Source organism: Watersipora subatra, chromosome 4 (assembly GCF_963576615.1).
Source record: "Watersipora subatra chromosome 4, tzWatSuba1.1, whole genome shotgun sequence".
Classification (NCBI taxonomy): domain Eukaryota; kingdom Metazoa; phylum Bryozoa; class Gymnolaemata; order Cheilostomatida; family Watersiporidae; genus Watersipora; species Watersipora subatra.
Window position 1 is genome coordinate 21824590 of NC_088711.1, and position 25346 is coordinate 21849935.

General features: G+C 35.0%; 2 protein-coding genes across 2 annotated transcripts in view; both read right to left on the minus strand.

Moving 5' to 3' along the window:
• Positions 1–100: 100 nt before the first annotated feature.
• Positions 101–13648, minus strand: LOC137394043 (uncharacterized). The gene is made up of 11 exons (XM_068080760.1): positions 13506–13648; positions 13051–13162; positions 12412–12563; positions 11559–11694; positions 10391–10512; positions 9557–9612; positions 4389–4601; positions 3695–3904; positions 2705–2854; positions 1625–1792; positions 101–292 (listed from the first exon to the last, which is right to left on the minus strand). Exons 1-11 carry the CDS (start codon positions 13646–13648, stop codon positions 255–257), a joined length of 1500 nt encoding a protein of 499 aa, XP_067936861.1. The 3' UTR covers positions 101–254.
• A 610-nt stretch (positions 13649–14258) lies between these two features.
• The window catches only part of LOC137394044 (uncharacterized), a 45604-nt gene continuing 34516 nt past the window's right edge, over positions 14259–25346 (minus strand). Inside the window, exons 31-38 of the mRNA XM_068080761.1 lie at positions 20495–20658; positions 18754–18932; positions 17852–18069; positions 16836–17013; positions 16116–16265; positions 15689–15821; positions 15182–15351; positions 14259–14341 (exon numbers count right to left, since the gene is read on the minus strand). Coding sequence (XP_067936862.1) covers positions 14259–14341; positions 15182–15351; positions 15689–15821; positions 16116–16265; positions 16836–17013; positions 17852–18069; positions 18754–18932; positions 20495–20658 — 1275 coding nt within the window. The remainder of the gene's footprint in view (positions 14342–15181; positions 15352–15688; positions 15822–16115; positions 16266–16835; positions 17014–17851; positions 18070–18753; positions 18933–20494; positions 20659–25346) is intronic.

Consider the following 25346-nt stretch of genomic DNA (forward strand, 5'->3'; position numbering starts at 1 on the left):
GACTGCGACATGGAGGCAATGGCCGTGACACCTGAAAGGGTGTTCAACATTTAGAGTATTAAACAACAAACAGAAAGAAAGCAAGCAGTCAATGGCCACACACAATTTGTAGAGGATACTCCAAGAGCGAGAACAACAGAGGCATGCTGAGTAAGTAGTCACACAGCATGATTGATTAGGTGATTGTCACTAAATTGAGAGTAGGTGAAGTAGAAGGTACTCAAATCTGTTAGCAGTCAGCAGTTTGATACCTTCTACTGAAGCGCTGAGTCAACTGGAGTCATCGACGTTTCTACAAAAAAATAAACTCAACATTAACTTAAAAAGATTGGTGTAGATTGACGACAGTGAGCAGGTGGCGCACGCCAGGTATCTATCTTCAACCCTGTCGTGCAGCTCACTGCTCAATCGAATATTTAATGTTTGTTGCGACGATGACAGGAAAGTTTGCGGTGGGACTAAAAGTAGCCTGGGCATGGCTCTCTTGGGCGGTAGGGAGGGGGAGAGAGAGAGGAGCTCCCCTCTTTCTTCCTCCCCCCCACTCCCCAAGAGAGCCAAGCCTAGGCTAGGCTAAAAGCGTTAATAACCAGTTTAGACTAGTCATTTAAGGCAGGTTCTTTTCCCAACTCTCATACCAGTATGCGTTGAGTTTATAGAGCGGCCACATGATCATTGACCTAAAGCTATTGAAGCACGAATAGCAGCTCATGCTAGGAACACAGCCACATGGATTCGAACCAAACTCATCAAATTAATAATATCATCCTAGTCATTCTACGCCATATTGTCGCATGATTCCATTTGCTGTATTCTAAATTATGATGGAGTCAACTGTTTGTGATGAAATAAAATGAATATTAGTAGATCGTCCAGTCAAATATGAGCATTAGTACATATACTCCTGACAAGTAACTTACAACAAAAATGCTGTTCCTGTATCGGTTCCGCACAGCTTTTGGTACTAAGGCTATTCAGTAACAATCACTGGAAATGCTTAGTTCAGTTATTTAGTGAACTATAGTAGCAAAGAATAATAATAACAGATAAGAAGAATAACACCGTCCCGTACATGACACAGTGATTTAAGAAAAACCTTATAATATAAAACATTATACAAGCATTATAATACTAATAACATGTTTATTAAACCAGCATTGTCCAAGCGATTCATTTTATTTTATGATTTTAAGAACAAAGTTTGTTTGAAGGAAATCATAATACCCTAGAAAGCAACATTTTAACTGTGCACTTTAATAGCATGTTTTAGTAGCTTTATAATGAAAGCTTAAAATGGGGAGGAAACTTACAAAGGAAGAGAGAGGACAACCAAAGTCCGTCAGTTGGGATTTTAGTTAGTTAAGGTACACCTCTTAACTGAAGAATCATTTTGTTGCCCACATGGCAGCAAAAACACTTTAGTTAGAATGTGCACCCGGAGTATACTCTGATAGTCTTAGAATTATTGAAATATTGTGCTATTTAGTTAAATGTTTGATAGCATCCTTACATGAGCGGGCATATGACAAACAGATAATCGCCTCTCAAAAAGTCTTGAAAGATAACTTACATTAAACTTTAGAGAGATGACTCACCACTTGACCTTACTGACTCATTTCACACTCACCCTTTTTGGTTGAACTCGGGCGGCTGCCAATAGGCAAGACGGTGCTACCCATCCTGTCTGAGGTGACAGGCTGGGCCTGGTGAGCCACAGGCGCTGGACCATAGAGGGCCTCTTCATCAGGAGACACCTTTGTCTTTTTCAGCTCATAGTCATCAACAATGGGCAGCTCTGTAGCAGTCCAACAATTAGATTTGTGTAAGACAAAGACAGAGCCACATGGTTTGTTTCTACATTTAATTCATGAGCAGAACTCGTCTAGCTTTTGAACTTGTTTGAAATAGCATTCTCCAGGGTTTCAATGCAGTCAAAAGAAAAACAGAGGGCAGTTTTGTTTGAAGATATTTCAGATAGTCGCATAAAAATTTAAGATATGTCAAATGGTAGCTTCGGCGGACAGTAAAACGTCAAATATGATGTATTTTAAAACTATTAGATTGTGTCCAGACTAAAGGAAAAAGTATTCCTTTAGTGCGGACAGTATTATATGATAAAATACAACTAAAGCTTGATAACCTTTGTATTTACTAGATAATGAACTTGCACAGTATTTGGGTAAATTTTATCAGAAAGTATCAACATTTTTCTCTCATTTGAGATTGTTTCTGATACTTGAAGTGATCTGACTGCCAGGATGTTTCAAGATTAAGATAGACAAAACTTGATCGTAATTAAAATGATCAGCTCAAACGACGGTGTAATTATAATTGCAAAGACACAGAGGGATAGAGATGCGCATTGCTGCAACTTGAACGCAATATGCGATATCAACCGTAGCTATGATAGCAACTAGTGAACGTAATTTCACCTGTATTTTTCTGCAAGCGTTTTAATCGCAATTAAGTTTGCCAATTTTAATCTTGAAACATCTTGGCAGTCAAATCACTTCAAACATGAAAAATGCTAATGATAGAAAAAACAATATTTTCTGATAAAATCTGCGAAAACTTTGTGAAAATTCCTCTTTAAAATCTTACTGCTCTGCTCAAATGTGAAACAGTCGGTTCATATATTCATACCAACAGCTGGACCTGATACCCTGTAGCTTTTGCATAGGCAATACTGAATTCACATTGTACTCACGCGCTTCACTGGACCTTGGACTGTGCTGAACTTTGTTGTTGGCATTGTTCTTCTTGATAATCACGGCAGCAACAATGACAACAATCAAGATGGTAAGCAGCGAGCAGCCGATAGCGATGCCGATGATCAGTCCAGGACCAAGGGGAAGTCCTGGAATAAGTACTCAGCATGAATATAGGTAATAACTAGCTGCACTAAACGCCTTTATGATGAAAAGATGACCAGTTAGTTTGGTACAAGTTAAATATCAACAGAACAACAAAAATGAAGAAATGCTTAATGAACAATTCTAATATTCCAAAGCATAATTAAAACAATCTTTACTATAATAAGAGTCGTCTCTGTTTGTTTGTCTGTTCGAAACCGCACTGAGAGCACGATTCCTCGCACAGGAATCCATCTTCAATCTTCGATTTTGCATGCTACCAACTGCGCTACCCAACTGCCTTGCTGCAATGTGAAGTAATTGTGCGCATAGTTATTACACCTGATGATCTCTCTATAGCTCACCTCTGATCTATTATACAATATAATATGATACAAATCTTCTATACGCCTGTCTGAAACCACGTTTGGAGCGCTAAGAAAAAATGCATCACGCGGGGATTGAACCCAGACATTCGGCTTGGCAGTCACACACACTCCGACTGCACCACATCACTTCCTTGTCGCATTGGAGAATAGCTGTGCAGGTAGTTATAGCACATGTCAGTCTGTCACAGCACACGGGACTTCCGAAGACCAGTATTTACTATAATAAGAACGGCGTTTATCCATCTGTCCGAAGTCCTGATTAGGGCTTACAAAAAGTCGCATCGTACAGGATTTGAACTTCCCGCTTCCAGCACGGCGAACAGACACTCGAACAACTGCGCCAGCTGACCACTCTCTGACATTTTAGACTAATTGTATGTATAGCTATTACACCTGATAATCTCTTTTGTATATATTACATTCAATCCTTTCTAACTGATCACATTCATAACTTACCTGGACTAATGAGAATGGGTGAAGAGTTTTCACTTAGCTCCTTCTCATTCACCTCAATCACCAACGGTTCTGCTATGCAGCTGTACGATGTGCCCCCTATGGGTATTAAAGCACCCGCCAACACTCGTGTTTCCAGATTTTTTATCGCAGAATTTATGCCAGTCTGACCAGAGCCACCAGGTAGTAACTCGAACTCCACCTTGATACTCCCTATACAAGAACCAGATAAAAGATTTAATGAATAATGAGGCTGATAGTTTGCGGATAGCTTTGAAAGTATATGTTTTTTTTTTTTTTGAACACAGGCACTCTTTTTTAGATTTTTTAAATATTTTTTAATCAAACTTCATCTTAGACTGTAAGATTATGATAACATCTTATTGATATTAACGGTATATGTGAAAAATGTTAGTTCACTTTGAATCCCTCGTAGGAGCGTAACTTCAAAATCTTCTATGAATGTGGTTTAAGCTCGATATTAAGATTCTATTTTGACCATCAGAAAAACTTGGACCTAATATTGAGTGGATGTTGTTTAATTTCTAGCTGTATCTGTTAAAACTATATTTAAACTTTACTCAAATTTGTCATAGGTATAGTACAACCAACTGTGGAATTTATGAACTTCAATATTTTAATGGAGGTTCACATAGTAAACAATAATCATTGATACACGATAAAGCACTAAAAATACCTTGTGTGAGAAGCAGATTGATAAGACGACTCTCCGACACATTCATGACGTCATTAAGCCAGAGTAGCACACCTGCCTCAACACTTTCATAATGTGTCTGCAGCAAAGCATGGTCGGCATCTATTCTAAAGCTGATAGATACACTCCTGAGGTCACCTTCATCCAAACCATTAAGATAGTTGGCAGCAGTTGTGGTCTCCTCAAAGACGACAACTGACAATGATAGGTAAGTGCTTGTTAATTTCTATCAAATCTATTAATGAGAAAAATGACAGCTGCAAATCATAATTTTTTAACTAGTGATAAATTAAAAAATTACAAATTTCTGATTAAAAGACAAATATATTATCTGACAAAGAAATTATATGAAATTGCAAACCGTGGTACGTTTTTTCCACAAATTAAGCAGAAATGCGCCACAACTTGGTGAGAGAATTCTGAAAAAAACTCACCCCTGGTTTGGTTACAATTGTCAAAATTTGTATAATTATTACACTTTAGATAGCGCCAAAAGACACAGTAAGCTGCCACGTACAAACTTCTTAGAAAAATATTTATGGGCAATGCAACCATGTTAGAGTGCGAGGGTTTTTGAAAATTTAACAATAAAAAAACAACTACCATTTGTAAGGAGTTAGACAGTGACAACACAGAGGCAAGATGGTTATGTAGACATGCAGACAAACAAATGTATCATAGACGCTTTTTGTATCAAAACCGTACAACGTGAAAGCACTAAATAGAAAACACTTGGCTGCCATGCAGTAGTATAAGATATCACAATACATAACGTCAACATTTGAACAACACCGAGTTTACCAGATGCGTTGGTTGCATTGAAGACAGTAGGTGAGATGCTGTTGACTGTCACTGCATTTGTACCCAACCAAACTGTATGAATATATAAGGTAATACCTCTGATGGATATAGACATGAACTCAAGAACATTTCTACATCTCAAAACTAACCATAAATGCTTTAGGCTGCACTCTTCATATTAACCACTAAACAATGACAAGGAGAATGATTTATACATAAAACTTTTCTCACGAGGTAAGACAAATCCAGCATTTGTCTATAAAGCACACGAGAAAGATTTTTAATAAATAGAAGGCTGTGATCTTAGAAAGCAGGAAAAGAAAGATAACTCCACATACCAAAACTTTTTTTTATTTACAGAGCTCAAGGTTGGCTATATAGTGAAAATGAAGTCTATTAAATTTACTGACAAATGAACAAATTTCATAAGAACATCTACCATGAAATTAACTAGACATGCTTTGTCCTATATATGAGAGGATAACTACTAAACACCACAAACAGTTCTCATCAAAAAAGACAACTCCCAAAAGAACACACATGACAGATATGCGATAGAAAAGCGTCACATCTTAAACAGATGGAGAATAAATATAAGACTCGACACCGAACTTACTTGTAGCCACAGAACTAGAAGTTGACTGTGTTGTTGAGGTCATATTCGTTACCAGTACTGGCAAAATGAACATTTTCAGTGGGTCAGAGTGAACATAATCCAACTTATAGATATATTGTACATTGAGGTGTTGATCGATAATATAAAACAACTTTCTTACATTTAATTAAACTAAAACCTATAATAATATTATTGAATTTACGCATCACTAATATATCTTTAGTGCATCGAGAATACATCATTGAGAAAGAGCTTTTGCACTTCAACATAGACTGATGCTCATACACAATACAGACTTATGCTTTAGCATAACATAATATCTTGTTTCTTTAGTAGACTTCTCCATGATTTCTAGCTAAGAATTATATTCAGACTAGCTGAATGCAGGGCCGTGCCCGGGTAATAAAAAAGTCTGCACAGAAAATTTATTTTTGTTTATCATATAACAACATTTACCATTCTAACTTTTAAACTTCAAATCACGAGTAAAGTGCTTTTGTGTAGTTGAAATAAATTAAGAAAAAAACTAAAACATTTAAATGTTTTAGGGTGTTTACTGTAAGAGTGTTTAGTGTTTTAGATGTGTTCAACTGTGAAATAATTAACAAGTAATGACTAGATAAAGTAGGATTTCTTACAATGGTTACAATAAAAGGTTAATTGATACTGATACATGTAAAACACATTGAGAAAAAATAAATAAAAATTATGAATATGTTGACTTGATAATGACAAAAAGTACATAGAAGCGTGTCAATAAAAAAGATTGCTGTTGATGAAGAAGCTATCCATCAAAATTTTGAATACGACTATGCCAGTATTGTGCCAGCATAGTTTGTGCAAGTATCGACCTCTCGATAGTCGATACTAGCACAAATGTAAAAATGAGATATCAAAGTTAAATACTTCAGTGAAGCGCACGAGGGTGCTTCAACTGACCGAGCCGAGATAGAATGTAGAAGCAATTCCTACTCGAGAATGTCTATGTGAACCTTTTCAGTTTTAAAATGTCTAGATTTCCATCTGCAATAACTGGAGATTGAAGATTGAAATTGTGTCGTTACAGAAAATTACAAATAAACAAAGCTGAATATGCAGTTTGAACGGCTTTTTTAACAAAATTTCAAAAAAAGAGCAAACACAAAAGGTAATATTAATTCATAATAAAACATACATATTTAACATAAATCGCAAGAAGGATACTGTTACAGTAGATGAACTAGATTAGATAAGAATGGTTTAGCCTTGTGGTTAGGTGCGCATGTTTGCATGCTTGCATGCGTGCAATTATCACAAGATCAATTCCAGTACGGTGAGAATTTTTCATTGTAAAACTTTAATCAGATGCGTTGGTTGCATTGAAGACAGTAGGTGAGATGCCGTTGACTATCACTGCATTTGTACCTAACTAAACAGTTTGAATTTATAAGGTAATACCTCTGATGGATATAGACATGAACTCAATAAGAACATTTTTATATCTGAAAAATAACCATAAATGCTTTAGGCTGCATCCTTCATATTAACCACTAAACAATGACAAGGTAAATGATTTCTACATAAAACTTTTCACACAAATTAAGACAAATCCAGTATTTATCTATAGAGCAAAGGAGAAAAAATTTTAATAAATAGGAAGCGGGGATCTTAAAAAGCAAGAAAAGAAAGATAACTCCAAACACCGAACCTCTTTATGCAATAGCTACAGAGCTAATGGTTGGCTATATAGCAAAGATTAAATTTACTGACAAACGAGCAAATTCCATAAAAACATCTACCATAAAATTAACTAGACATTCGTTGCCCTATATATGAGGGGATAACTACTAAACACCACAAACTGTCCCCATCAAGAAAGACAACTCCCAATAGAACACACATGACAAATATGCGATAGCAAAGTGTCACATCTTAAACAGATGGAGAATAAATATAAGACTCGACACCCAACTTACTTGTAGCCACAGAACTAGAGGTTGACTGTGTTGTTGAGGTCAAGTTCGTTACCATTACTGGCAAAATGAACATTTTCAGTGGGTCAGAGTAAACATAATCCAACTTATAGATATATTGTACGTTGAGGTTTTGATCGATAATATACAACAACTTTCTTACATTAAATTAAACTAGAACCTATAATAATATTATTGAATTCACGCATCACCAATATATCTTTAGTGCATCGAGAATACGTCATTGAGAAAGAGCTTTTGCACTTCAACATGGACTGATGCTCATACACAATACAGACTTATGCTTTAGCATAACATAATATCTTGTTTCTTTAGTAGACTTCTCCATGATTTCTAGCTAAGAATTATATTCAGACTAGCTGAGTGCCCGGCCGTGCCCAGGTAATAAAAAAGTCTTTGCACAAAATATTTATTTTTATTTAACATATACAACATTTACCATTCTAACTTTTAAACTTCAAATCATGAGTAAAGTGTTTTTGTGTAGTTGAAATAGATTGAGAAAAACTAAAAACATTTAAATGTTTTAGGGTGTTTACTGTGAGAGTGTGAATTTAGGGTGTTTACTGTAAGAGTGTGAATTTAGTGCGTTTACTGTAAGAGTGTGAATTTAGTGTTTTTACTGTAAGAGTGTGAATTTAGTGCGTTTACTGTAAGAGTGTGAATTTAGTGTTTTTACTGTAAGAGTGTGAATTTAGTGTGTTTACTGTAAGAGTGTGAATTTAGTGTGTTTACTGTAAGAGTGTGAATTTAGTGTGTTTACTGTAAGAGTGTGAATTTAGTGTTTTTACTGTAAGAGTGTGAATTTAGTGTGTTTACTGTAAGAGTGTGAATTTAGTGTGTTTACTGTAAGAGTGTGAATTTAGTGCGTTTACTGTAAGAGTGTGAATTTAGTGTTTTTACTGTAAGAGTGTGAATTTAGTGTGTTTACTGTAAGAGTGTGAATTTAGTGTGTTTACTGTAAGAGTGTGAATTTAGTGTGTTTACTGTAAGAGTGTGAATTTAGTGTATTTACTGTAAGAGTGTGAATTTAGTGCGTTTACTGTAAGAGTGTGAATTTAGTGTGTTTACTGTAAGAGTGTGAATTTAGTGTATTTACTGTAAGAGTGTGAATTTAGTGCGTTTACTGTAAGAGTGTGAATTTAGTGTTTTTACTGTAAGAGTGTTTAGTGTTTTAGATGTGCTTAACTGTGAAATAATTAACAAGTAATGACTAGATAAAGTAGGATTTCTTACAGTGGTTAAAATAAAAAGTGAATTGATACTGAAACAATTTAAACGAACTAAAAAAAGATCAAATGCAAATCACGATAACGTTGAACTAATAATAACAAAAACTACATAGAAGTGTGTCAATAAAAATATTACTGTTGCTGCAAAAGCCATCCATCAAAATTTTGAATATGATCATACCAGTATTTGGTATGATAAAAAGGAAAACAAACAGAAAAGGTAATAGTAACTCATAATAGAACGTATATATTTAACTTTAATCGCGATAAGGATATTGCAAATGAACTAAATAAAAAAGAACGGCTTAGCCTAATGGTCAGGTGCATGCGTTTGTATACTTGCTATTACGATTGTCGTGAGTTCGATGGGGAATTTTCATTGTAAGACTTTACTCACTGTAACTGGACACATTGACGACAGAAAAAAACAGGCAAACTTTGAGATTTATATAAATAAAATAGATAAATATAATTAATATAATTACATAAATTAAAATTAATATAAATAAATATAGATAAAGTACTTACAAGATTCAGTAGTTGCATAAAGGGCAGCATCTATAATCTCAGCTCCCTCAAACACTCTACAAAGATGCAGTAAATAGCATGCTGACAGGTAATTTACAATAAACATGCTGTTCTTGTATCAGTTCTTTGAGACTTCTAGATCTAAGGCTATCCAGTAACAATCCCTGGCAATGCTTAGTTCAGTTATTTGATGCTTGATGAACTATACTTTCAGCAGCAAATAATAATGATAATAACAAATAATAACACAGTTCAGTATATGAAAGTATTATAAGAAAAACGTTATACAAACCTTTTAATACTAATAGCATGCCTGCCAAACCAGCATTTTACTATAACCTAAATATTTCATTTTATTAATGATGTAATTCATTTTATACTATGATTTTAGGAACAAAGTTTGTTGGAAGGAAACTATAATACCTTAAAAATCAGCATTTTAACTGTGCACTTTAGTAGCATGTTTTGGTAGCTTTATAATGAAAGTTTAAAGATTGGGGAGGAGAAAACTTGAAAATGAAGAGAGAGATTAACACTAAAGTGGAGAAACTTGAGAATGAAGAGAGAGATTAACACTAAAGTGGAGAAACTTGAGAATGAAGAGAGAGATTAACACTAAAGTGGAGAAACTTGAGAAGGAAGAGAGAGATATACACTAAAGTAGAGAAACTTGAGAATGAAGAGAGAGATATACACTAAAGTAGATAAACTTGAGAATGAAGAGAGAGATATACACTAAAGTGGAGAAACTTGACAAGGAAGAGGGAGATATACACTAAAGTAGAGAGACTTGACAAGGAAAAGAGAGATTAACACTAAAGTAGAGAAACTTACGCAAAATATCCAGTAGAGTAGCAACTGCATACAGCAGTCCAAGCACCAGTTGAGTTGTCAAGCGATGCAGCAAGACAGAACCGATCTGACCAATCATTGAGCTGGCTGTCCCATCCTCGGCACTACAATAAATCAATACGTAGACTAGACCTTGAGCTGAAGCTTGTTTGCCAAAGTAGTAAATGCTATAAATATTTATGTCTTTGCTATGAAATGTAATAGAGAAGAATGATCTAAAAACACTGCATTCACCTCAGACACAGCGACGACTTTATACCAAATTCTCACTAAGCAATGCGCAGATCATGGGTGTACCATAGCTGAACAAGACAAGGTTTAACCTGAGGGGGACACATAAAACCAAGCGCCTCAAGAGACAAAAGTCGCTGTTTCCTAAATTCATGAGCATAGAGTGTAAAATGATAAAGTTCTATCAATAAGAACGTAAGAAAAACTGCATTACCTACAGACAGCATCTGTACGTTTTCAATAATTCTACTTGATAGTTAAATAAGTTAAAAACCTTTTTAGTAATTTACTGATGTCATGAGCTTAGAGAAGTTATGTACTCAGCTGTTTTCTCGTTAACGTGTAGGGTTTTGTTTACTGAGTAAAATATGGCGATACAAATAGCTGCACAAATGTTACCATTTTGATTTCAGAATTTATTGATGATCCATATTAGATATAAATACCCTGAATATACTAAAATAAGTTTTCTGGAAAATCCCACAATCATGTCGTGGGATTTCTATGAATAAGTCAAACTCTTTTACTGAGTTATTCCGAAGGGCTACATGCATATATCATATTGACCGAAATGTCCTTGCTTGAAGGCTTATCTCTTATATGTTTTTTTATTGTTTGTGCATATGGAGTTGCTCTGGTCTGATTAGAGCACATAACTGTTTGTCTCATTATTTCCAGCTCTATAAAGCAGTTATAATAGAATGTCTATTAAAAGTCTCCGACAATACGGAAATGATTACGGAAGAACTCAAACAGGGATGTAGAAGTATGTTGTATGGAAGCATGCAATGAGTCAGCAATTTAGAAACTATGACGAGACTCGCTTTTATAAGAAGACCGTAAAACGATCCCACACTGCTCACAAGCTGTAGAGAGTTCTGCGGAGACCAAAAAATAGTAAGAAAATAATTATTCTTACCATGTACTCGTACGATGCAGTCTGGGGAGTAGATGTCAGTTGTATGGTGAACTGAATAGGAGAGGTCAAGTTGGAAACAGTAGTGAAGGCGAAGGTACTTGGGTTAATTAAATGAATGGCAACAATGTCACTCAACCTGCAAAAGAAAGATCATCGCTGAACAAGTTATACAGAAGTTACGGAGTTTAATACAACTCTCACTATAGCAGATAATCTCACTATAGCAGATAATCTCACTATAGCAGATAATCTCACTATGGCAGATAATCTCACTATAGCAGATAATCTCACTATAGCAGATAATCTCACTATGGCAGATAATCTCACTATAGCAGATAATCTCACTATAGCAGATAATCTCATTATAGCAGATAATCTCACTATAGCAGATAATCTCACTATGGCAGATAATCTCACTATAACAGATAATCTCACTATAGCATATAATCTCACTATAGCAGATAATCTCACTATTGCAGATGATCTCACTATAGCAGATAATCTCACTATAGCAGATAGTCTACCTATAGCAGATAATCTCACTATAGCAGATAATCTCACTATAGTAGATATAATGATGGTTCCTACACATTAATCCTACCAAAAACCAAATTCAATATTTGTGGATTTTCATATGATATCGCTAAATTTAACAGAATAATTCATGTTTTTTATGAAAAGAAAACAGTACTAGAGCATGACTATATCTACAACAATGACTACATCTATGAGTGATCTTTTTGATACATCTATGGTCAGAGTCATGACCTGAGAATATCATATGTTATTGGTTGATATGAGTCTTGTTATTGACTTCCTTCACCTACATAGAAGTGCTGTAACAAATACCCACCTTGCGCTGACGTACGGTTCTATGGCATCGCTGCTGGCTGTGAGAATGTCGTAGTTAAGCTGACCGGTAGCGAGGCAACCTCCATAGCACGTCTCACCATCTGTACAGTTCCACTCACCATAGCTATTGGCTATATGGTTCCCTAACGTGAACTAGAAGGACATAACCAAATAGTTACAGGTTATCTAGTGATGACATCATCTGATAAGTAGCAAAAGTTAAAATACAAACTGTTAAAAGTTTTAGCTCTAAACTGGGAGCAGTGTAATTGATAAATAAAGTTTTAAGCAGCATGAGATGCTACCAGTACAAATACTATTGGTCAATATACAACCAGTACAAATATTACTGGTCAATATACAACCAGTACAAATATTATTGGTCAATATACAGCCAGTACGAATATTATTGGTCGATACAAAGCCAGCACAAATACTATTTACAATATTGACTATATATAAATCATAATGAAAACAATATTAACATTATTTGTCATTTAGTGTAAGAAACGCAATGTAGACTAAAGCGATCCTTAGTGCAGGAGTCATTATAATGAAACATGGCCTTGTATTGCCAAGTCTTTGAGAAAAGGAGGCGTAGAGCTAAAGAGAATGTTTCGAAATAGCCTCAGATACTAACATTTGCTGGAGTGGCTACCTCCTCGCAGTCAGCACAGGATACGGTCATAGATGCATTAGCCAAGGAGTCAAATGCTGTGAGATGGGCTCTGAAGGTCAGCAGGGAAGATTTTCTGCAAAGAAGAACTATTCTTAAGACTTGTCTTGGCAGCATATATTGGCAGCAGTCCGTTATAAGAGTGCAGTGAATAACTGCCATAGTAAATACTCTAGTAATTATATCTACATTCGCTAGACGGGGTGAGAGAAAACCTTCAACACAAGCATTAGATATGAGTCTATGAATAAAGCTGGGTTGTTAGTATTCAATGAACCTTGATGCATAGCAGTTGAGAAAATGCAGGGGGTTTAACAACAATGACTATCAAATTATAACTGATCAAATTAGCGCACGCACTACAACCAGCCTTCAAACCTAAAGTTATGTGTTGTATTAGACTGAGAGCGAAACCTCACCCAATTTGAGGCTCTTGACCCGAGACGATGCCAGCACAAACTCCCTGCCAGATGAGTTCAAGGGTGTCAAAGAAAGAATCAGCACTAGATTTGTCAATATCTTCTTCAGCAGTTTCCTCAAGTGCTGTTACTTGTACTAACATCATGCTCTCTCCCTGAAATATTGCGTCGGCAAGCGTGACTCGCACAGCCACTTTGAACTACTTTGGTGTTTACGTGTGTTTCAATACTTATAGTACATTTTATTTAAACATTTATCACAAATCCTATTCAAAAAGGAAACAACATAAAAAACATGAGTTGAAAAAGTTACATTGGTTTCAGCAATACAGAGTAGATATTTGGGAGCCTAACAAACTAATGTTAAAATAAGTTTGCCTCATATGGTAAGAGAATAAATAAGTTTGCCTTATATGGTAAGAGAATAACTTTGCCTTATATATTAAGAGTATAAATTTACCTTATATGTTAGGAGCATAACTTTGCCTTATATGTTAAGATCATAACTTTGCTTTATATGTTAAGAGCATAACTTTGCTTTATATGTTAAGAGCATAACTTTGCCTTATATGGTAAGAGATCAACTTTGCCTTATATGGCAAAAAAGACAACTTTGCAAAGCGCAAAATGACCTAGCTGGTAGTTTGTCAAAAAAGCAAGTAAAAAAAACACGTTTGTGTTCCATTTGGCTTAAAGTGAGCCACACTAAAAAATGTTACAACCTTGAGTCAGGCTATATAGATCTAGAAATAACTAGTTTACCATTTCAATGTCGATAGGGTTGATTGAAGAGGCTTCCTCTGTAGCTCTCTTCTTTCTACTGTTTCCATCAGTTTCTGCAAGAATACGAACAATAAAATAAGTACATACACGTAGATTGACATAACTTATAGAATAATAGGGGATAACCAGTGGTAAGGCATAAAATTAAAAGCTCCATATATTTGGAAGATTTGTGAAGGTGAAGAGACATTCGCATGACTCTAACCAACAGCTGCAGGCAGCAAGTATCTGTATGACTCGACACAACAGCTTCAGGCAGCGAGTATCTGTATGACTCAACACAACAGCTTCAGGCAGCGAATTTCTGTATGACTCAACACAACAGCTTCAGACAGCGAATATCTGTATGACTCGACACAACAGATGCAAGTAGCAAGTACAGTAGCGAAAACAAAATAGTACATATGAGTATCTGTATGATTCAACAGAACAGCGTATATCTGCTAATAGTTTAATGACAACCAATTATATTATACAATGTTTACTAAATGATTTTTATAGACGCTTGTTAAAACAGCTTGTTTCTGTTTTAACTTCTGTTTTAACTTTAAAATTCTGTAAAACTTCCGGCATAATAATAAATGTACTACTTCCTCCTATCACAAGTAACGACATCTTTTTACCTTTACCTACAAGCTCTCATAAGCACCTGCTCGCTTCACTCACAAACACCTGCTCCCTTCTCTCACAAGCACCTGCTCACTTCTCTCACAAGCACCTGCTCACTTCTCTCATAAGCACCTGCTCGCTTCTCTCACAAGCACCTGCTCACTTCTCTCACAAGCACCTGCTCACTTCTCTCACAAGCACCTGCTCACTTCTCTCACAAGCACCTGCTCACTTTCGCAAGTACTTCCTCCGTGTCACAAATACTTGGTCATTATAATTCTTACCTGTCCCGTCTACAGAGGCTTGAATTACCTCAGTTGACTTGTTCATGAGCTGCTGAGAAGTACTCGAGTCCACAACTGGCTGTTTGACTCCGTTGATGGTGACATCCTGAGTAAGTAATAGTGTGTCTCTCGCAGAGTTCAAGTTGTCAGCGCATCCTTCTGGGTCAGCTCTATATACACACAGAGAGATTAAGATGCATAGGGTGAATTATAAACAAAACATTTGAATACAAAGAGCTGTAAAAAGTAACCTATCAATGTTGTGGTCAAACAATTCAGCACAACCTGCAAATGCAAAATGTCTTCATATCTAAATTGATCTACATCTGCCAATTTCCACACTTGTAGAATAGCGAGAATCTATCTGATTCACAGCAAAGTCATCAAAGTAAATAAACCCATAACTTTCATTCATTAATATTTGACAAAGCAATGATAGGAAGATGTTTTGCTTAGTCATGGCAGTTCGAGTAAAAAATTGTAAGCTTGACTTGTACCGAAACTCACTGAGCGTTGGCCTTGCTTAGCGTGTTCTTGGCTTCATTCTTTGCAATATCCATGCCAATCTGTTTAAACTCGTCTGAAACATCTCCTTCCACAAGGTAACCAATTGCAGCTGAGGCCATACTACTCGAACCCGCTGTCGACAAACAAACCAATCAAACTCACTCTCTATCTCCTTATATAATGGTAACTTAGTATAACGGAAGACTGTTATGATGAACAGGGAAGCCAACGATTTGCTCTCAAAAAATAAACTGAGCTGCAAGACCAGGATAAAATCCATCAAAATGTAGCGAATAAACTATTAGCTGTAGGCAATGTTTCACACACTTTATGGCTAAAGCTCATTCAGCACAAGCTCTTTGAATCAAAGAAATATAAAGCAGTTCAAGAGTGAAAAGTTTACTATTTTCTGCCAACACAAACTTACAAAGAGTCTGCTGTTCTTCAATCTGAGTGGTGATGGAATTCAAAAAATCATCATTCAGCTCCACATCCGAGACTGACACAACTCCCTCTGATGATAGGCTGCTGCAAGCTCCTTGCTGGTCGCAGACTATCACTCGGAATGAAAAACTGCCTAAAATTACAAAACTATCATTTGTAATGTTGTACAATTTCGATATTTAGAAATATTGAAAGAGAGGTTGAGATAACACCATAATTAATGCTGGGCGATGCACAAGATCAACGTCTGTGATACCATCTGTTTAAATGGAACACAGGTCACGTAGTAAAAGCAGCCATAAAATAATAACTATAACTATAAATTGTTTTATGAAATACAAGCATGTAAACGAATAGTTTTTGTCAAGCCATGGAGAGCAACAAAATTTAAAAGCACCAAACTATGTTATCGTTAACCAACTATGTTATTATTAACCAAACGATGTTAGTGTTAACCTAACAATGTTATTGTTAACCAAACTAGTTATGACCATGTCTTTACATAACTAATAAAAAGAGAAAAAAAGCATTGGCTTACTACAGAATAAAATTAATCAGTCTAGGGAGCTTTTAGAAATGACAAATGGTTAAAATTATCTCCAGCCTTTCATCCACTGGAGCAGTAACATTTCGCTACAGCTTTTGAGCAAAATCGGTTTTATAAAACTGAGAAGTCACGTTTATTTATAGAGCATCTCCCTACCTTGCGGCAAAACCTGTGTGGCAATGCTGTCAAGCTGCGAGGATGTGAGATCACGCTCAGTATCACCCGAAATTGAGATAAACTTGAAAAACAGAGGAAAGTCGTCTGGCTCATCTTCACATCCACTAACCTCCAGAACAAACTCATCAGTCAGCGCAATACCTTGCTCTGGGGACACCTGAAGTTTCAATAAAACTACCCCTAATAGAGAGTTCATTTAAATAAAACTACCCCTAATAGATAGTACATTTGAATAAAACTACCCCTGATAGAGAGTACATTCGAATAAAATTACATCTAATAGAGAGTACATGTAAATAAAACTACTCCTAATAGAGAGTACATTCGAATAAAACTACATCTAATAGAGAGTACATGTAAATAAAACTACCCCTAAAAGATAGTACATGTACACAAAACTACCCCTAATAGATAGTACATTCGAGTAAAACTACATCTAATGGAGAGCACATGTCAATAAAACTACCCCTAATAAATAGTTCATTTGAATAAAAATACCCCTAAATATATCGGCTTATTTTCTTAAAGCATAATCTAAGTTGCTTAAATACAATTTTAACTACATGTATATAGCCTTGAGGCCAAGTACTATATTATTTACCAATAGTGTATTTTAAGAAAATAAAATATTTTGCAAAATATAATATTATTAGGCAAATTATTGCTCGATGAATACTGAGATATGCCATGTGTGTTTGAGCTATAGTACTCTATTTTATGTAGTAAGAAACAGTGTATACAAAGAACAATTGATTTGATCTGTCTTTATTGACAGCTATGATGTTATGTGTAATTTTCACTGAGACTCATCAATGCGTGCTGCCCTTAAAATTCATAATGATAACAAGAATAATAACGATGGTCACGAGACCTTCCTTGCAGAGCTAGGTGTAATTCCTAAAAACTACTATAAAACGCTACAGGACCTCTGTAAATGTTGGTCTGATGCTCAAATTAGCAAAATATATGACACAGTTCTAACTGTTTGAACCAACCTGTAGGGAAGCACAGGTGGGAGGAGCATTTACGGTCACATCAATCTGAGCCTCGGCATCAGAATCTTGGTGCGCTACAGTTAGCACGAGTCGGTAAGTTGCCCCTCCTTTTAAATATGCTGCGTCGAGCCTGAGGTTTACTGGGTAGTTACTTTTACCAGAGTCAATAGAGTAAGAGCTGTCCTCTCCAATTGCATCGTAATCGAGTTGCTCAAGGCCTGCGGAAGCCAGCAAGAGCAGTCAGTCATGCGAGACGAGAGACTAACTGCTAAACTATGAGAGGTTAATAATCATTCTATTCCTGCTAAATCTTATGCTGCTTTGACGGGACCATTTTAGAACTGCTCTTGCTGTAATTTTTTATGTATATTGGGCAGACAACTCTGAAAATGTAACAACAACTATTAAAGATAAACTTCTACAAAATTCTAGCAGATTTTATTAGAAATTATCAATATTTTCTTCTCGTTTGGACTGTTTTTGATGTTTAAAGTGATATGACTGCTAGGATGTTTCAAGATTGAAATCAACAAATCTTGATCGCGGTTAAAACGCTTAAACAAGCAAAAGTCGATTGTGATGTCTATAGTTGCAAAGAGACTAACAGAATAGAGAAGCATAACACTGCAACTTGAACACAATAGCTCATATCAACTATAGCAACTAGTGACATCATATCACCTGTATTTTTCTTTTAAGCGTTTTAACCGCAATCAAGCTTTGTCAATTTTAATCTTGAAACATCCTGGCAGTCAGATGACCTCAAGCATAAAAAACGATTGCAAATAACAGAAAAATACCGATACATTCAGATAAAATTTCCTAAAATTTTGTGCACATTCATCTTCAATAATTTATCTAACGTTTAAAATGTATCATACAATGGATCAAAGAGGACAAACCAGGAACATTGCTGGATGACCAGGAGGCCGTAAAGGCAAGGGGGCTGCTGATCCGAGCTACGATATACAAGTCTTCGCCATATTGGTGCTGTCCTTCAATGGGTTCAATGGTAACCGATGGGGGTTGTCCTTCCTTCACTTGAACAAGAATACTTTCACTAGCTGACCTTTCACCTTTGCTACATGAAAAGAAAAGCATTTCCACTACCGCAAAATATTTTAGTGTAAATTGAAGAGAAATGGCTCATGTTTAACAAACAGCAACATGTCTCCAAAATAGAGACATTTTGTTAAGCCATAAAAATTATTTTATAGATATTTGGTCACACTAGCAACATAGTGAGCTGAGCAACAACTGCCAGCTTGCAGAGCAGCGAGCTCAACACCTCTGAGTCAAAATAGTTCCAAAGGTCAAAAAAGGTCTGTTTAATCATAGTATGTATTATTTCATGCTCTTCTTCTTTACTCTGTTTGGAGCCTTAAAGTGTAGTTCTAGAACATCTACCATATTACAGGGTAGTCTTAGAACACCTACTATCTTACAGTGTAGTCCTAGAACATATACTACCTTACAGTGTAGTCCTAGAACATCTACTATATTACAGTGTAGTCCTAGAACATCTACTATCTTACAGGGTAGTCCTAGAACATCTACTATCTTACAGTGTAGTCCTAGAACATCTACTATCTTACAGTGTAGTCCTAAAACGTATACTATCTTACAGTGTAGTCCTAGAACATCTACTATCTTACAGTGTAGTCCTAGAACATCTGCTATCTTACAGTGTAGTCCTAGAACATCTACTATCTTACAGTGTAGTCCTAGAACATCTACTATATTACAGTGTAGTCCTAGAACATCTACTATCTTACAGTGTAGTCCTAGAACATATACTATATTACAGTGTAGTCCTAGAACATCTACTATCTTACAGTGTAGTCCTAGAACATCTACTATATTACAGTGTAGTCCTAGAACATCTACTATCTTACAGTGTAGTCCTAGAACATCTACTATATTACAGTGTAGTCCTAGAACATCTACTATATTACAGTGTAGTCCAAGAACATCTACTATATTACAGTGTAGTCTTAGAACATCTAATATCTTACTGTGTAGTTGTAGTAGACATACTATTTTTTACTAGTTAAACCAAAAAGTTACTTATGTGTTTCAATGTTTGCTTCCAAAGACTTTCAATTCTGATTGGACAAGTAGCGTAAACGCCTTTCACTTACAGTAGTGCGCGGAGTAAACAGGATCCCTTAGTTGAAAAATTACAATTCTAATTTACAACATTTTTACTCATTGTGATTTTGGTTGGTATTTATAAATTATATATTAAATTAATCCTCACTTTTTCCAGATTTCAAATATGTAAACCAAACAGCAGCAAAATATGTTTTTAATGATTGTATAGGCTAAATTCTGAACATTTCTTTTTTTTATGGTTTAAGGCAACAATCTGTACAGATATGATCAGAACATATACATTTTTATTTGATTATTTCAAGTCATATACATGTATTTAATTTTACAGCTGTTCGGTTTACATACATGAAATTCAGACAAAATGAGGATTAAGATAACATATAACTTCTGGCTAGTGACTCAATCCACAATAACAACATCTTAAATGAAAATTTTAGTTTTTTAACAAAGAGGTCCAGTTTACTTCGCCAACTACAGCAGATCCACCGAATCAGCCAACATAGCGAGGAGAGAGAGAACGCAACTCACGACATGTGGAGAGTGAATCTGTAGAGACTCAGAGTGTCCAGAGTATAGGGTGGTATGGTTATGACATCGAGGAGTTCATCTTCTGTGATGCTTGAATCTTCAAACTGAACGTAAGTTCCATCTTGGCCAGGATCAGGGATCTCACATGGCTGATAGCTCTCTTCCTGCAGAGCAATCAGATTTGATGAAGGCGAAGGTAAGGATGCTTGTCTGAAGGCCCCAATACCGATTATATATAGTTTATACGTCATGTAGGAATGGGAGGATTTCATTATATATGATTTATATATAAGAAAATCGTTATATATAGTGTATAGAGTATATGATTGTATATAAGTACATAAGTACAAGTACATGTATATAAGTTATATATAATTATATATATACTTATATCTATTATAATATAATAATCTATGTATATATATATAAATCCCAGCGTTTGTTGGTCTGCCATTCGTATGTCAAGCTATAACGATAAAGTTTTAAGAATGAAAAACCTACTTCGCACTGGATTTGATCTCGGAGACTCTAGTTCTGTACGCAAGCTTTTTATCCATTACACTACATGTTTAATAGAAGAATTGTGCACATACTTATTACACCTGCCAACCATTCATTTCTTCACGCTTAACACTTCAGCAAGCGTTAAGCGTGAAGACAAACCCGAAGAAAAATATGTACCCAAACGTGAAGAGAAATGCTTAAACTCACATGGCCAACAAGATTATTGCAATCAGTATAGAGTTGTAGTAGACACTGCAGCTGGTACAGTATGAATTACACAGAAATACCAGTAAACACAGTACACAGAAATAAACAAAACACCTTCATTTAAAAGTTAGAACATCAATGTTGTATATGTTGATTAAAAATAAATTTTCTGTGCAAAAACCATTTTATTAATTGTGCAACGCCAGGCATTCACCTAGTTATATATATAATATATATATATAATTATATATATAATATATATAATTATAACATAAAAATTTTGTAAACTATTTTTTACAAAATAGCATTTATTTAGAAGAATGTGGTAAAGTTAGTAGTTGAACAGCGTGTCTGTCTATTATTTCTGGTTAAAAATGGAGTGTTATAATAACAACATTGAAAACCACAACATTAGGTTAAGTATAACAATGCAGCTGCAATATGCAAAAAGATGATGAAAACACGAACTGGTCAATATGATTAAACAAAATCCCTAATGCAGGGGTTCTTAAGTTGGTCGATATTGACCCTAAGAGTTGATATGACGTTTTATGGAGTCAATATATTCCTAGGTGTCTATAGGTGTTCAATTTAAGTGGAGGGTCTACAAGACTGCAATTTAGGTTTTACTATCTAAACAGAGAAATAATTTGTGCTTCACAATATTACCAACAAGAAACAAAGTTGATTTTTATTTAAAAAAGCAACCGTCTGATTTTTCTTAGACGGTCAAGTCCAACGATGATTGGTCAAATTCCAATTGGTACAAATCTAATCTGTTTAAAACTAACTCATCTGATTGTATGATTAGTCCGCTATTTTAATATGTGTCTACTAAACGAAAGTCTCTGATTAAAGTTTTGGTATATCTAATCTTGTCTTTACATCATTTATAGACTATTTGTCATTAGACCAAACAGTATATTGAACCAAACGGTTTTAACTAATTGCATTTGAACGAATTAGTTTGTTAAACCAAATGGGTTTGGACCAATCGATGTTACACCAATCCCATTAATACGTATAATCGTCTTTTCCTGGTTATTAACACATTTCTTGCAATATTGGTAAGCCAGCTGTAAGTCTGATACCGGAGCAGTGAGGGTTTTTTTTCAAAAAAATTAAAATAATTTTCCATCATGGTTACCCTTCCAGCTTCAAAAAAAAATACTGTTAATATGTTTTTAAGAATATTTAAAAATGTAAAATTTTTAAAACTTTGCAAACAAAGCTTTACCACTATGCATACTGTGCAAGAAAATATTCAGTAATGATGCCATAAAGCTGGCAAAATGAATGATCCGAATAAAAAAGATGCAGGTCTTGGCTATTTTGAGTCACTGAAAATATAACAGGAAAAAAACTTTTAGAAAGCCTTCAGCATCTGCATCGAATGAAGGAAGCTCAATTGCTTCATACTACATCACTCTCTAAACAATAATAATAATAATAATAATAATAATAATAATAATAATAATAATAATTGGAGAGGAACTTTGTAAACTAGCAAGTAATACTGGTACAATGTTAAAATGTTTATTATTAAGTACAGTTCAATGCTGTATTGATAATATGGCGAATGTTGACACACGAAAAAGCGTCATTTCAAAGCTAAAACAGTGCAAACTTGCTATTGAAATGGATGAATCAACATTTAGAACTGACAATATTCTTATGGATTATGTGAGATACTGAAGCGAAACAAAAACATGACTGATGAGTTCTTAATTTTGAAGTATTTGAAAATGGTTACAAAAGGAGAGACAATTCTCAGAACATTGATAGAATATTGTGAATTGCAAAGCTCTTCACACAACAATATAACTATTGTAGCTTATAATGGTGCACTAGCTATGATTACTCAGTACAGAGGGTTTTCAGTCCTACTGAAACAGAAGGTTCCTGATACCGCTGTTGTTTATCGCATTTTTCATAAGCTACTTTTAGTTGCAAAGAATTTAGCTTCATGACTTAAAATTTTGCATTTGCGTAATAAATAAAATAAAAGCCAACCCTCTTCACTCGCCTCTTCTGATAAAATTGTGTGAGAAAAATAATGACAACTATAAACATTTGCTTTTACACACAGAAGTGTGAGGGCTCTCAAAAGGACATTGTCTGTAAAGGTTTGTTGATCTTTTTGAAGCATGTTTTGCGTTCTCAAGTGAAGTCAAACTACTACTTGCAATAAAAATTGTAAGTACACAAAAGTCCCCTGTGTTATATGGCAGATTTATTCTCCAAACTAAATGAAGTGCAAAACAGAATACAAGGAAGAGATGTAACTCTGATTCGAGCATGTACTATTTTATTTGGATTTCGTGAGAAGTTTGGCTTGTATAAGTCATTCTTGGACGACAAAACTTTCGATACCTTTCGAATTTTAACACTTTTGGAATAAGAAGCTGAATGTTTGATTTCCGAGAATGGCTTGTTGACATATACGAGTCATTTTAAAGGCACAAAGACAGCAAAGTGCCTTTTTGCTTTCGATTTTAACACGGAAAGTATAGATTCAGGTCTCACTTGACAGGAAGAATTGCTAGAACTAAGCATGGATTTAAAGAAAATCTTTTTGCAATACCAAAGACTTTCGTGGAATTGAGGGAGTGAGGTAAATGTGAAAAGAATGTAAGACATGGCAAAATTATTGATTTGTATATACAGTAAGTCATCGACATACGAGCCCGTTTGGTTCCTGCTGGCCATAATTCGATTCTGTATATTCTGTCGATTCTGATCTAACTTAAATGAATTTAGCTTACTAAACACATACTTGAAGGAAGTTTTAGTATGTATTTTAGTGAACTTCAAAGTATTAATTAAGATTTTATCACTTATCTGTTTGCGAATCCGTTTTTACCATAGCGGATAACGGTGAACTTGCCATGGCGAGCAACGTAAATCCTTTAATCCCACGACCAAACGAGCGGATGCGAAGTTTGGGAGTTTTTATGATAAATGCATGTGCACACAACTTACGAAAATTATTCATCAACAATGAGACGAATCCTTGTATCAAAATTTCATCAACAAATTTAACCATCGTTTTGTAGATTAATTAAAGTATAATAACGATACAAAACACATATAGGCCTATTTAAATATGTTACCAAGTCTTTGTAAATTATCGAAATTCTCTAAAAACCTACCCATCTGATCGGGTTATACACAAATAGGCAGATTTATTTGGACGAAAATCGTCCCAAAACGCTTGAAAAGCTTGGTTTAATGAAAGTTAAGAACGGAAATTGAAACGCCGAGCGACAGAGAATAGAACGATTAAATCGTGTGTATTTCGCGAAAAAATAACATGCATATTTCACCAGTCTATGGCATTGTCGACGGTTTCTGTAATTAATGTAGGAGTACTGAAATCGTTTCATTTTTGCCGATTTCAAATTAACTGACACATTTGAGTACTTTGGTATTCTAACTGATGTCCAACGCAGTGTAAGTTAAGGAAATGACGAAGATATTTTTTCTAACGGTTCTTATGAGATTATTACAATAATTATAAGTTTGGATGACTACAGAACAATGACTACGTAGTACAGATTTTCTAAAAATCTATATAAATATCACAACTTCGTGATATTGTTAGCTATGACGTTTTGAAATGTAAACAAAATTGTGCATTGGTTTTATATTATTACTATATTAATAATATTGGTTATTCTAATAATATCAGTGCATTTTACTTCTAATATTGGCCAATATTGCGTTTCTCCTATTGCAGGGGGAGAGATATAAACATATAATCTTTTCCTTTTATTATTGCTGTTTGTTGTATATAATAACACCAACACCCAGTACATTACAGCTACCATTGCAGTTATCCTATTGCACTGCAGTGCCATTTGACTGCTAATATTGCATTTCTCAACCATCAGTACCCTTTCTTTTTTCCAATATCACTTTGGTCGTGGGCTGTATGACAGTGGAATTTCTAGTTTATATAATCAGTACACGAATCATAAAATTTTAATTTCGAGAGAAACTATTGTTGATATCATGTGGCAGAAAAAATTCGCCCTAATGACAAAATAACGAAAAGCTTAATGAAAATAATGAACGGCTTTTGCTACGCCTCACACTGAGCTGACCTTCCCACGGACGCGGTCGTAAAGTCGGGTGGACG